Source organism: Salarias fasciatus, chromosome 20 (assembly GCF_902148845.1).
Source record: "Salarias fasciatus chromosome 20, fSalaFa1.1, whole genome shotgun sequence".
NCBI lineage: Eukaryota > Metazoa > Chordata > Actinopteri > Blenniiformes > Blenniidae > Salarias > Salarias fasciatus.
In genome coordinates, this window is record NC_043764.1 from 10,264,168 (window position 1) to 10,279,568 (window position 15,401).

A 15,401-nucleotide genomic window follows, 5' to 3' on the forward strand; every position below is an offset into this window, starting at 1 on the left:
TCAACAAATCGCAGTCATAATCTCCCTCAGACTCATGCCTTATGCAACCCGCAACCAGTAGGCTCTTTCAGCCTCCAGCTGTGTCCAACAGCAGGCACTATACAAGTGCACAAACAGCTTTTATAAAGGGTTGCCTGTTGGTGGTCATAAAGGCACCAGACTAATTGTCATTTCACAATTCCAAGATAGGTCAGTGGGGAATTGCCGTCAAAGCAATCTGCCTTCTTTGTCCACTGATATGAGAAAATTGCATGAGTGAAATCTTCACATTTACAGAAAGGATTTTAGAGAGGTAGAATCATGTGGTGTGTGTGTGTGAGAGAGAGAGAGCTGCAGAGAAAGACAGAGCCTTGTGTGCAGAAAATAACCTGATTGTAGCCTAAAAAAAATGATTTGAGGAGTATAAGTATACAGTAGCAGAATAGTAATTCAGTTAACCACGAGGCTCTCGGCATATAGGAGGGAACATAAACAGCATATAGTTCTCAGTGGTTCAAGATCGAGTCGACTATCCTCAAACAAATCTTCAATCAGCTCCCAGTGAGAAGCACAGGAATCAAATCCAAACACTGTAACCACGACTATACCCAAAAAAAAAATCGTCTTTAAAGGCTCGAGAAAATATCTCAATAAGGGTTTTTTCTTTCTTTCCTTCTTTCCCGCTCTCCCACGGATAAAACAACTCATCAATGACTCGGCTGTATGTGGAGCCTGGCAGCGCAACCGCTGGCAGCGGCAGGTATCCGTAACCTTCTTACAAACACTCTCGTCCCAAACCTCATTGGTTCCTTGGGCGAGAGTAATGGCTTCTTTGCGCTGGGCTGCGCAGTGCTATTGTAGAATCACAGAGCGGTTAATTGAAACAAATGACTCTAATAATGGGACATTATCCCCACAGGCTGGCTTTGTGGGGGCCTAATTAGCGTTGCGGTGGTGGCGAGGAGGACGAGTCGCCATGCTGATCCCTCAAAGGAAGGAGTCGAGGCCCCTTTTAAGTAGCCGGTGTGGGATTCTCCCGCTTGCAGCGTGCGAGGATGCCGGGTTTTTTTTTTTTTTTTTTTTTTTTTCAAAACCAGCGTGGCGAATGTAAACATGTTTAGTCGAGCCCTGGGCTGATCTGAGGGTCCGACGCCGCGTTTCCTTCCTGCTTCCTCAGCGCTTTCCTGATTGAAGCAGGTAAAGAAGGTTTGAGGAAAAGAAGGAAAAGATTTTCTTTTTTCCCCCCCTTTTCTTTAACTATTGTCATGATTAGATCTGCAACTGGAGATAAGCCTTTCAAATCAATCAATACATCCTATTTTTTCATATAAAGCCATATGTTTAGATTACATTTTACAATCTACAGCTGAGTTGTTCAATCAACACATGGAAGACAGACAGGCAGCGCATCTATGCATTTTTCATATTATAATCGTAAGTTGTTTACTCGATTAATCAAATATTCATTTCGGTAATTATTAGGATTATTGACATGTTTTTTTCGCTGTTGTCCTCTTGCTCATCATCGTGTTCTCCTTCAGATCCCCAATGGCCCGTAACTAATGTGACAACGCGGGATATTGTTTTGCAGATGTATTTTGATCGCCACTAAAATCTGTTTGTGCCATTCCTAATTGTTTACCCTTGTACATGATGATCCCGGAAAGTCAGATATAACGTAGTGCTCAAATCTCTGTGACCAAGCTGTTTTAAATATTCATTAGTCGTAACAGTCGCCTAAGGTTATTTGAATTAGCGGCATGAATATTCATGAAACTGCGATGAATGTGCATTTGTTTTTAATGCTCAATCCCTTAATGCTCATCTTCATTACCTCACTGTGAATCTGGCATAATAAGCAGCACAAAACAAAGCTTTATTTTTGTAAAAGCACAATTGCGCTCTGAAGCCTATTTGTTTCAGTTTAAGCGAAAGCAGGAGCGCCCTACCAATTATCTCGCTGTCATTTCTTTTGACAACTACAAGACACATTGTTCACCCCTGTTGTGGAGTGCAGCACTGAAGGGCATCTGTCTTTTTGTGAAATGGAAAGCCACAACAGAAAATATTTCTACTGTTACAAAAAAGTGATTTATCTGGGAACGTCACCAAGATGTCAGATCTATCCCGGTGAAAGGCAGCAGAGCAAGCAGGTCATATGAGATACGTCTAAAACCTCCACTGGAAAAAAAAAGAAAAAAAAAAAAAGATTGCTGTTTCAATTTAAAAGAAGAAAGAAAAAATTGTAGTAATCCAGCCGCACTGAGCATGTGATGGCAAATCAAACTGTACTTTTCAGCAACATTTTTTTAGATACCGCTCTCTCACAAGACAGTTGTGGGTGAAAGAGAAAAAGATGGTTTTCAAGCTGGAAAAAAAATAAAATAAAAAAACCCACTTTAATTTAGTAATTCGCTTCACCGAATGCCACAGAATTCAGACAAGGCTGTACACTGTGGATATTTTTGCTGTGACCTCTTTAATGCCGCGATTTGTTCTCCATTTATCCATCGCTCCGCTGTCAATAAGCACAGCTGTCAATACAGTTTGTATGTCAGCACTTTAACACCGTTACGACTCCTATGTCCTAAATGCCAAGTGATGCAGAGACAAATTTCCTTTTGCAGATGAAACGATGCCAAATTAAGTCGAGCCAACGTAACTTTGAAGCAGTGGATCAGGGATTCTGGCACAGGAACATCACACAATCAACATGCTGATGTTTCAGATGGATATTAGGTCTTTTTTAAACTGAAATTAATTGAAATTAAAAAACAAATCCAACCAAAGGTGGCATAACTGTATGTATGAACACATGCATGTTCAAATGTGCTTACTTTGCCGTTGAGTTGCTTAGAAATGGATATTCTGTGTCAAAAATCATTAGAAGCGCTCCAAGCATCCTGCTCACAAGTGGCCAAATATTTAAAAATAAAGAAAACAAACCTGTTCCTGTTGTTTTGAAAAGTAAATAATTGGCACTCACACTACATTTATAAGCAAAGCAGAATGAAAAAAAAAAAAAAAAAGAAACCCAGGTTTAGGCATGCTAGTTGCAAAAAGCTATTAATCTGGAGTTACATATTTATCAAAGCTCAACAAAATCCCACCCGGAGTCATCCCACTCAATGTGTGACATGGACTTGTAAAAGTGGCAGCTGCTTTTTTTTTTTTTCGGTGGCGGGGGCTTTCCTGCTCGCTCACCAGCCTCATTATACCAGTAATGAGACGGCGGCTGGTGCTCTGTTTCAATATTTAAACGCACTGGCACCCCTCTAGGCTACGTGTTGGGGCCGTTCTACAAACTCCTACTCGACCCCTCATTACCATTCGCTGGCGAGGGTCCTTCCTCCTTTGGCATTTCTCCTTTTTTTTTTTTTGATCTCACCGGCAACTCCTCCCTCTGTCAGACCCCGAATGATCAGGGGGGGCGCTTGTTGAACATGAGACCCCCGGGTGCCACCTCTTCCCCCCGAGCGCCGTGATGGCGGAAACGCTGACAGCCGAGGCTGAGACCGGGATTCTCCCTGAGCAATGAGTATTCACGCGACGGCGTGTTACATTTCACAGGATCCAGTCATGCCGAGCGCCACTCTTTCTGCCTCGGTTCAGGGGGGGGTGGGGTGGGGAAGCTGACACATCAGGTCAGCGGCGAGGGGAGGAGCCAGAGGAACGTACGGAACGTACGGGCGCCGGCTGATTGACAGCTCTGTCTTTTCTAACTGGTGTAGATGCTTCTGCTGGTAGGAATCCCGTGAAAGGTACAATTTCAAGTCTAAGAAAATGGTTCAAAACTGGCCACTTAAGGACTATTACCAACAACCGGGACTGCAGCAGATAGGCTCAGCCTGAGCACATGAGCAAAGTGCTGCATCTGCCACTCGGAGGAAAAAATCGACCAAAACAAACCTCAAAATATCACACGTGCATGCTCGAAAATTTGTCTCATACTCAATACATGTTTGCGGCCACCAGTTTTTTTTTTTGTTTGTTTTTGTTTTCCATCTGCTGCACATCTTTTTTGATTTACTGGATAATATTTTAGCGCCTTTCGAGCCATGAATGGAAGGAAAAGGAGGAAATAATCAGAGTAAATTTAGTCCAGAAACTGCAGAATCCATCGCAGTCCCCTCAGGTGAGCAGCTTTAAGGACAAATGCATGCTTGCAGGATTTCGCGTCCATACGGTGTGATGACGGTCAATCCACTGCTCTCAATCCTGTAATGATTTAAAACTGTGTTTTGCTGTAGGATCGATGTGCGCTGAAAAAGAGAATCCCAAGCAGGAGAAGTTTACAGAGCTGCAGCCTTAGGCTAAATGTTGTACAAAAACCAGCAACAACATCCCTGGAGATGAAGCATATCTGTTGCTCCAGCTGAGCTTGTACTTGTAGGAGGTTTTTAAATGTGCCGTGAGGGATAGCTGTATTGAAGAGAAGTGTACCTTAAGGTAACGCTGGTCGACTTTTTATTTGCTTTCTTCGGCGGTGGAAAGAAATAAAAAAACAGCGGAATGATTAGCGTTTTGGTCTTCCAGCTATCCGCTTCAATTTTTTGTGCGGCTTTTGTCAATAGGAACGCAACAAAGGTAAACGATCGTCTGCTTCATTTCTGACCCCGTGTACACCGAGAGCCTGTTTCCGTCCGCCGTTATTATTCTTTAAGCAATGCGGCAGACATAAATTCAATCTTCCTTATTATACCTTTACAGTATGAAATAAGGTTAATGACTTTGCTGGGAAACATCAAATGAAAATACCTAATGGACCAAAATGAAAATAACGTCATCTCCAATTGCTTTAAAATATTCTCAATATCAGCCTACTTTTTCCATTCCTCAGCCTCAGAAATAAGCTCCTCTTGTCCCAGGAGATAATAAATGAATTGAATCCCCCCCACCCCCCACCCACTCCAACCCCACTACACCCCCCCCCCTCTCTTTTCTTCCTTATCGTCATCTATTTTTCCAGAGTAAGCTATTACTTGCAGAGGTTGCTAGGCAACAAGAAATATTAATAGCGGCTATTATTAGCCAAGCCTCTGCTAGAGTAGTACTAAAATGTGGAAGTGGGAAACATGAATGTGTTACATAAATCTCCGGACCTTTCACAGTGTGTGCAAGTCTCTGTTTGTGCGGTGATTTATTGCAATGACGGTTCATTTATGAGAAAAGGGGGTGTGAATAAGAAAATGGAACATTACCCTGAAGGGCTATTGAAATAAATAATTGCAAAGGTGAAACAAAAGCTGTTTAAGAAGCAGGCACTCGTTTTTTTTTTTTTTTTTTTTTTTTTGTTGCTTCTGAAACATCGCAGTCCAAAGGAGGCGCTTTGTTCCACACACTTGTGCACTGTGTTCGCCACACGAGCACAAACTTTACTGCGCACCGTTTCCCGATACGTTAAAAGCAGACCAACTGCAAACGTAAAGTGAAGAGCGTGTTTTTCCCGCACTGAGCATATTCAGTGCAGTGTAGCCGGTGGATTGTGACCTAATCCTGAAGACTGGCTTTAATAGAGGCCTTAGATACCACCCACAGAAAAAAAAAATAGAGCCTGCAACTTATGCAGTTTGATTCTGAAAATCACATAAGACCCTGATTAACGGAGGATAAATCCACGGATGCTCACATTAAAGCATAAATTCATGATGAGAGGGGCAAGAGAGACAAAGTACTATTTATGTCAGATGAAAGTATATAACATTGAATAATTCACACCACAGGCACTATAATTCATCTGATTCGATCCTATGATTAAGCATTTGAATGTGTTCGCTAGGGGTGTTTACATGTTCGGTCTGAAGCATGTTTAACACAAGAAAAAGTCCTTTGCTGGAGAAGGAACGGGGGTCCTCAGCATCCTTTTGAAAAGAGAAAGTAGTCTGACAAGGGATATCCCCCCTCCCTCCACATCAAGATTTTCTGTTCCAAACCTCCCCCTCTCACCCCCTACCCATCTTTTCTCTCCTCCTTTTTATTTTTTTGCTTTGCCGATCATAAATGAACATGTGCTGCACAGAGTTCTTGCTCCATTTTTTTTTTGTTGCCTCACTTGAGGGAATGAAATCTTTGAGGTGTGCAGCTGTATATATATTAACAAAAAAAAAAAAAAAAAAACTGTGCCTGGCAAAGGTCTGGGTGTTAAGGAGGCTGCAGCTCTCTGTATTATAAATGTTGCATGCACAGACTCTGGCCTGACTCAGACTGAAGCGTCTCGGCTCCCTGGCCTCTAACCAAGCTAATTATCGCTGTAATTGAGAAACACTTTGCCATTATTAAAAAATGTACCGAGAATATTGAGAGCGGCGCTGCGCGCAAGAATCAGCCACTTTGACATTTCGTGGCTGATTATATTAACTCGACGAGCAGTTCCAGTTTTCAAAAGACGGACAACAAAAAAAAAACAACACGCCGGGACCTCCGAACAGAATTCCTGCTGGCTTACATCCACTCCTCTGACGCTAAGAACTTAATGCGCGGCACAACGCTTGACTTGCACATCATAAAGGGCCACAGCTGAAAAGAGACAGAGAGAGAGAGAAAAGAGTACTTACTGAGTGCATAGGCCCAGAGAGGAGGTGAGAGTCCTGACCCAGCATGTTGGACATCATGAGGGCGGGCAGCTCGGGGTAGGAGTAGGTGTTGAGCAGGCCGTTGTGAGGCAGGGAATGGAAAGGGTACCCTGACTCGTGCTCCATGAGGTGCAGCAGGGAAGGGTCGGCGTGGTTCGGAGGTGTGATGGGGGGATCTCGTAGTCTTCGTCGCCCGCTCCCCCTCCTCCGCCGCCGCCGCCGTTGCTACCTCTGCCCTGACTGGAGTAGCTCTGAGGAAGGACAGAAAAGAAATGCATCGGTTTCTTTTCTTCTTCTTTCATTCGAGGAAGATGCAATCCTGCCACCTTTGTGCTTTTGCTGTATTTTAAGCCCTTTCACTAGTACTTCTTCCTTTTTTCTGACTTTCTGGCTGTAGAACTGTGAAAAACCGTGCAATCAACTTTTATTTGTAACCTCATGTGAGGAGACATCTAGTCAGTGACTGGATGATGAGAAAGCCCTGGGAGGAAGCAATAATGAGTCACATACAGTACGGACGCAACGCTCTGCTCGCAGGTGCTGTTTCTAGAATTTCTTGATACCATAAATTATTTAATAGCTACAGTTATGAGAAATATTCATATCTGTGCTGAAAGAGAAACCTTTATTTGGCTCTCAAGCCATAAAACACAACTAAACCACACTACGCAGATGATTAAGACATGAAAACTGAAGGTTTTTGCAAACATACAATCCCATGTGTGTGAGTGCATGCTTGCATATTATATACAATTAATGGGCAAACCACCACAAAACCTTGACAGGATATAAAATAAGAATTTTGCGTTATTTTTGTTCGTGATGCATGAGAAAAACAAAGACAACATCAGTGACTCAGTCTATAGCCCACCTATGCAATTTGCATATCCGCCCAACATGAAGACGAAAACACACACAACCCTAAAAACATCTGACACATGTCGATTCAGTTACAAGCTAAATGTAAATTCAGCTGTGTGAACACTTGAGGAAGGAAAACAAGCGGAGCGTGTCCGTCAGACGGGTCGTCGCCACTCAGCAAATTTTCACATAAACTCAGACTTCAGTAACAATCTAGGAACGAATCAACCCACAAAAGATGTTCCAGAGTAATTAAAAACCTTCGTATTAGCTTTTATATATGCACCTGTATTTTGTGTGTTGTTGTTTTGATTTTTTTTTTTTTTTTTTTTTTGGAGTGTGTGTTGTGCGCTCGTGTGTGTTGCAAGCATTTGCAGACTGCAGGCGGCCCATTCAGCCCGATTCGCTTGGAAAAAAATGAAAATAATTAGAAAGCAAATTGTGGCGCTTTAGAGAAAGTTAACAGAATTCATTGAAAACAAATGTACACAGCAAATTAATTAGAGTTCCATGACAACAGCTTGCTGTACAGAATAATTTGCCTCAAGAATCCTGACAGCTTTGAGGCAACAAACTGTCAGTCTGAGCGCCTTTAAAATACAGTTAATCAAATCATTACGTGGAAAAACACCACCGACAGTCACTTAGTGGGTATTTTATAATCCCATAATTATAATTCCAATCTTTCTTTCATTTTTTTGTAGAAATGCAAAATCTGGACGGAGCAGACCTCTGATTGTGAAATGTAAGCAGAATATCCAAATGACGAGCGAGCCGCTAAAACAGCTCAGATTTTATGGGACTAATAAGGTGATACATGGGCAGTGTCTTTCCCAGGGCCTATCTTGACATAATATTGCAGAGAGAAATATGGTTTTGTGCTCTCAAAAAGCATACTGAGGGTATTCACCAGGGAGTGAAAAGCAATTTTGTCAGAGGCAATCTGATGCCAACTCTCCTTATAATGACTGAAGAAAATTAATCATCACAAATAATATTCCAGTGTCAGCCATTCAAGAGCTTTTTAATAGAATTTTTATTATTCATGTCTCGTGGTACACATCACCAGTCCGTTCTGCAACATTTCAGAAATCAATTCAATATCATCTTGGTGTAGGCTGTCATCTCGCCTGCCAGTGCAGCAATTCATCTTACAAACAAATACTTTTAGCAAACAAATGGCGAGAAACGTTGAGGAATAGCTACGACGTCCCAGTAGCAGAACTGGTGCTTGAAGATAGGATAAAAGTCTCATAATGTGCTCTATCATTAGGGAGAAAATAATAATAATAAAAGAGAGTATGTTTACTATCAGAGGCTGATGTGCTATTTCTCTTCCCATAAACTCACTGTCACCGCTCGGTGCTTGCGTGGAATATTATCGCTGACAATTCCTTTCCATGATAAAAGTTTTGCAAATGTCTGTTTCTGGCTCGTCGATTATTGCTGTCATTTGATATTATTGTGACGAAACACGTGCCGCATATTTAATTCACTAAAAGCGTAAACAGATGTCACCTGGCTGCGTGCGGCGCGGGGTCGTCCGCTCACGTCGGGACGACCACCAGGTGACCGAACGCTCCGCAACACGCATCCTTTGCTCGATTCACCCACACGCGGAGCGGAAAGAGCAGGAGCTCTTTGTCTGCATGATCGGCCCCCTCCCTCCCCTACCTGCTCCAGCTTTATACTCTTTGGTACTTTACAGTTACGTAATGAAATCCCGGCTCTTTTAACTGTAGAATTGCATTTTCAGCTGCAGCTCGAAAACTTTGGAAAAGCCTCAACAAGGCATCACAGTGATACATACTGCTGATATCCAAAAAATACAAAGTACAAATATTTCTCCCAAAAGACACAAAAACACTGCACAAATGCTGTAAAATGTGGAACTGGTCTGAGTGAGAGCTGAAACACGACCTACACAGGTAATCAGTAATGATTATCCAATACTTATGAAAGCACATGTTGGATGAAGCTGTGTGAAAGACAGATGAATGGAATTCAAGTCTTTAATGAGCACATGGTCGTGCTTTTGTTGCAGGTAGATTTCAACAGCTGTCTCCTTATTGAACATGGAATTTATTAGGTAGTGGAAAGTTTGATCTGTTCGGGTGTTCGAATGCTTTAGTGAACAGCATATATACAGTACACAGTGGCCTCTGTGTGACTCAGAGGATTCAGAGGCCGGAATGTCTGGATGCTGGAGCTTCTATATGTGAAATAACTGTGTGGAGTCAAACGCAAAGAATAAATGAAAGAGACGCGCATCGATGCTGCTGAGAGGTAAACGGGCAAGTACGTGTGAAATGAGCAAGAAAAAAAAGTATTTCGAGGGATGGAGATGGTAAATACTGAAGAAACGCAACAAAAGTAATTAAAATGTTCATGTACAGAAACTACGAATCTCTTAGTTGCAGTTGAACACAGTATGAAAAAAGGCATTGCTCATCAATTTAACTTCTATGATAATTTAAAAACAACAAAAAAACAAATAATTTAGGACTGATGTGACGATACGGGGGTGCAGATCCTACATCTGGGGCCGTTCGCCACTACAACATGAAGCGTAACGGTCGTCACGTGGATGTTTGTAGTTTTCAGTACTGTCAGAGGTAATTCTACGACTCTGCTCTCCATCTCTTTTGTGGTTTTTTTTTTCCTCCATCTTTAAGGCTTTCTATGATGCCCTTGGAGATAAAACGCAGGACAAGGACATCACAAGTTAACATTTTCAAACATAGATAAATAATTCATAAATATTACTGTCTTTCAGGACATTGAGAAGTGTGGATAAAAGAGAGAGGGGGTCAGGAAAAAAAAAAGCTAAATGTTGATTCAGCTTCTTTGGCTGTAACCTTCACCCACTCTCCACCCGCCACTCCACTCCACAGAGGTGAAATATAAGCAAATCTGTCATTTTCCTGGACAAGGACGTCACTTTGGGCATCTGAAGATTCGACACATCCCTTCTTCTCTGACTTCTGTGGAGCAATATCAGAGCAGGAAGTTCAGGGATGCAAAATTTTGACCTCAGTTCTCTCCCACAGAACAAAAACATGCACGCTTCTCATTGTCCTCTGCACTGATTTCAGCAAGTTTACATAAAAAGTAAGTGAGATGTGCTATAAAAACCATGTTTGAGTTCCAGACAGACAAAAAAGAGTCTGAAGTTAATCATCTGCCATCCTCCACATAGTTTAGGACATTACGAGGGTCATAAAGAACCGAACCTTTATTCTATTGTCATAGTAGTTACGACTAACTGTTCTCTAATTAAAATTGGCAGTGAGAGTCAGACAATGCCTTACTTTCTTATCTGACATTGATTGCAGTGACTCACATTTAACACTCCCAGAGGTGCAACAGAAAGAGAAACAGGCTTTTCCGCCTGTCATTAGGATCCTCCGCGAGACAACATTAATCACTGACTACATTATTCACTCAGGCTTTTAAGAAGTTAAGTTGTACCATGTTATTTATTTTTTTTTTATAATTACATTTTAGTAAACGCACTTTGATCCAGGGAAATGTAGTGATCAGATACAGGAAACCAGGTATCAACAGTGTGTCGTCCTAAAACCTGGAACCTCCTCCAGGTTTCTGGACACAGGGCGGCCATGTTGACATTCTCAGGGGCACACGATTGGCACACTTCCTGCTGTAATCATTACGTCAAAGCCTGAGACTTCACCTTCACATGTAATGCTGTAGGTTAAAAAGAAAAGCAAAAATCTCTGCAACCAAACATACCGAAGCTCCTCCATGTCGAGTTATCTTAAGTAATTAAGTTATCTGTGTGAGTGGAAACACATTTATCAGCTTAGCTAAAAGTTTTCTTGACACAAATGGCGGGGAAGATGAGATGAAGTCATTAGCTTGGTGATGGAGTCATTCGTGGCCTATGAGGTGTTTAGTGGAAGACAGCTCATCTGGGAACAATGATGTGTTCGTCAAAGGGAGGAGAATGAAAATGTTGCACACTTTACCAGAGAGCCTGTCATGGCTGACGGGGGGCAAATTGTCCAAAGACAAAGCTGTCTGTCTTCGACGGTCTTTGTTATCGCGGCTTCGGCTTGCCTGCGATATGAAACACTTTTTATAAATGATAAAATAACTAATCGGGGGAACAAAAACGGCTCGTTGCGTCACTAAAACACGTACTTGGAGCCGAGTGTACGATGTCCTATGGAAAGTCATGCGGCCATATGCTCATTGTGGGGGGAAAAAACTGACAGAACAGCATGGTTTTGGCGACAAACAACAGCTGGCCATTGCATATATAAAAGTTTTCATGGTCCACTCAGAGGATTCGGATAGACGGATGGCAGCGATAAATCTTTTAACATCTTATGGGGAATTTCAAAAATCACCTTCAGAGACGAATTTCAACAGAGGGCAAAAATCCAACTCGTCTTCCGCGAGGTGTTTCGACAGACGCGAGCAGCACAAGTGACCATTACCGGGACGGTCAGCGGGGCCCGGAGAGGCGATCTGACCCGACTCTGGAATCCATTCAGGTAATGTATCAGGAGAAGCTGACGCTGTGGTACAACAGAGGGAGGATGGAAACGCAGGCCCGGCGGCTTGACTGACAGAAAGACAGAACTGGGATGCGAGCAGTGCGTGTGTGTGCGTGTCTGTGTGTGTGTGTGTGTGTGCTGCGTTTCACCACATCCGATAGTAGTTCAGGGTCATAGGTAGCGTCCGTCACGAAAGGACAGGTGGGCTGTGGTGGGCTTCAGCCAATAGCGAGGGAGCGAGCTAACCTCCTCCGTGCTCCCCCATGCACTGGTAATTCTCTCAAATGTCACATCAGAATGGATCTCATTTAGGCGGGTAAAAAGGACCCGACTCTCCTTTGCAGATGTGGGTGGACCTGTGCCGGATCCTACGTGAACTCTAAAAACACAGTGGCAAAAGAAGTATTTTGAAAAGGTGTGAAAAAGGGCCAGGAGCCGTGCACATTTATGTCAGTTCAATTTAAGGGAGAAAAAAAAAAGCAAAAAAAAAAAGAAAAAGAAAAACCTATCTCAGTTAAAGATCAAAGACGAGGGGTGAAAAAAATATCTCTGATTTTTGTAGTGGAAGAGAGAGAAGTAGAGGACTCTTTAATGTGCGTACCAAAGGGTCCACTTCTTTATATTTATTTATTTATTTTTTTTTTTTGAAGGGGGCATAATGCTACGGTCTCAACCAGTTTTTTTTATTCTTATTCATTAGAGAGAACGGTATAAATAAATAAAATATGTTGTCTCGTAGTCACTCATCCCCCCCAAGGGAACATGGAAGCCCCAGTAATCACATATGGCACAATAGCTTGCCTATAATCCCCTTTATTTTTATTTTCATGATGTCACTCTCTTTAAGCCCCTTGCTTTATGAGTCGCAAACGGAGTGGAGAGGGGAGAAGAGGAGGAGCGCAGAGGAGGAGAGGAAAAAGCAAGGGAGGGGTGAAAACAAATGATGTGGATCCCTCATTGTTCTTTCTCTATGCCCTCATTCCAGTCAGGGCAATAAGAGAACATTGTGATTTACTGTCAGTGAAGCGCAAGAGTGCATCAGAGAGAATCCACTGCGGCAGGGGCCATTAAAATAGATTTAACTTCCCACAGTATTAGGCCAGATGTCTACACTTCTATTATATTTCAATCAGCCATGACCTTGGTCTCCATATGATGAGAGAGATCACTAGGAGAGAGGGGAAGAGAGAGCGAAAATACATGCGGAAAACCAATAGAAATATCAAACTACTTAGTCCCACTAAATCCCTGCGCTCCGCTGTGCTGCATATACAGAGAGAGAGAGAGAGAGAGAGAGAGAGAGAGGACGGGCCCGAAATAGAGCCAAGGTTTCAAGTTCTCTTAAAAGAGTGTATGAATCATTGAGTGCACTCTCGCTGCTGATAAGTTGCTGTTTTTTGGGGGAGTGCTGCCTTTCTGCGGGGTATGTATCTGAGGAGGAACCCAGGGAGTACGCCAAAAAAGAGCGGGACAGTGGATGGTTTTGATGCTCTCGAAAGCCTCGACGATATCAAACCATGAAAGAAGAATCTGTTCATATCCTTCGAACGAGGGGAACGCTGACTCCCCTCGTTGCCACGAACCCCTCTCTGTGAACACGAACAACAGTGCTCATCCCGCCGTTTTCTCTTGACTCCGCTAATATCCCTCCATTCCAAATGGCTCTCGTTCCGATTTCAATAAAACCCTCGCTCTGTGGCATCTTTCCATCTTTTTCAGCCCGATGAAAGCAGAGCAGAGGTCACTGCTTGTTCTATTTCAGAGGCCGGCGGTAATTGGACTTATTGGCTGCCATGAACTGACCTACATAAAGTAACTCCTGATTACAACTGTAACTAACAATCCCCTCCTGAGCATGGGCGTGGAGGACGCTCTGATGCTCCTCCAGCGTTGTTTTCACACAGCGATGCCTGGTTTGCAAGCGAGAGAACGCTGTTTTCGGCCTGAATTCATGGTACTGAATTTGTACGCTCTCTTGAAATTTAAATACACGCCGCACAATATGTATTTCTACTTCATTCTGCCGACCTTGCCAGCGGCTCTGCACAGCCTCAAAGAAGAAGTGAGTTGTGTGTTGGCGTTTTCAGACCCTCAATTTTCATTTTTCATCCTTTGTCTCAAATGTCCCCCCCCCCACCCTTCTATCTTCCCTTGCAGAGAGAGAATGGAAGCAGGGAGAATAGAAAGAGAGAAACACATTCAGTGGCGTGCGAGGGGATGTTTGGTGGGGAGGGCGAGCGTTGTGAAGTGAGGAGAGTGTTGCAGTTGTGGTGGTGGGGGTATAATGGTGCACTGTGAGTCACTATTAAGTAACGGTGCCTTTTCACATCAGCATCGCCCACATTGGGTGTACGGTGCCAGGGTGTACTGAGGTGTCTCTGACTCAGAGAGAAAGAGGAAAAAAAGAGAGAGAGAGAGAGAGAGAGAGAGAGAGAGAGGAGAGGGATGGAGATGGATGGGTTCGGGGTTGGGAGGCTGATCCTGCAGGCCAAACAACATCTGGATGTCTATAAACGGTTGGTCAACACAACATCACCGTGTCAACTGCTTCTGTCCGATGGGGTGAAGGGTTAAAGTCGACACCTCCATGATCATTTCATTCATGTGTTTAGGAAAAAAAAAAAAAGACTAATTTTGCTTGAATTGACCTCTCTGCTGGGTTAACCATCACACGCACTGCTCTGATGTTGCACTGTTATCAACCTCCTTATCTCCAGCAAGAAATTGAGAGTGAACGAGCACATTTTCTGACAAGTTAAACTGTTCCACAAAACCATGTCTGGAAAACTTCCCAGCTCATATCACATTGGGTCTAAAATTAACCGACAACCCTTTCTTTGTTCTTCCTGTTGTAATTAGTGGCTTTTTTTTTTTTTTTTGCGTTTGAATCTGATGAACGTCGCTGGTTACTTCAGCCGGTCTCGGTCTTGACCCCAACTTATAATAAAAGTCTGTGAAGGTTCACCGGTGTCAGCGAGAGTCGAACAATTTCAGGGGAGAAGGGGTTTGATGGGCAAAATAACTGAGAGAGAAGTGTGAGCGTGCGGGGCAGTGTCACAGTTCAGAAATGCACAAGAGAATCGAGACAGCTCCAAACTGAAAGGAACGAAAGAAAGGAGAGAAAGTTTTTATTGTGATCCAGACCATCAGCCTCAGTTCTCACAGAGCCGTCCGAATCAATAGAGACGCACGGCTCAGAAAACACAAATGCATAACAGGCTGAAACTTGTAGCAGTTCCCAAGACCAGCGGCCCCTCGTCCGCCTGCAAATGGACCAACTGCAAAAGAGTACCACACACGAGAGAGGAAGACGTGCAGCGTTCATTAAGTGGCTCTTCCCTTTCTCCAGCTGCTGCCCTGTTTCCCACTTTAAGCTTCGTCTCTAACCAGCAATTCCCCTAAATCTTTCCTTTCTTGTTTCAAACTTTCCATAATCTATCACACGCACAAAAACCACACTGCGCAG

General features: G+C 43.2%; 1 protein-coding gene across 1 annotated transcript in view; it reads right to left on the reverse strand.

Moving 5' to 3' along the window:
* The window catches only part of LOC115408814 (thymocyte selection-associated high mobility group box protein TOX-like), a 65,791-nt gene that overhangs the window by 13,171 nt on the left and 37,219 nt on the right, over nt 1-15,401 (reverse strand). The window contains 2 exon segments of the mRNA XM_030119744.1: nt 6,534-6,727; nt 6,730-6,802. Of these exon segments, the coding sequence (XP_029975604.1) occupies nt 6,534-6,727; nt 6,730-6,802 (267 nt within the window).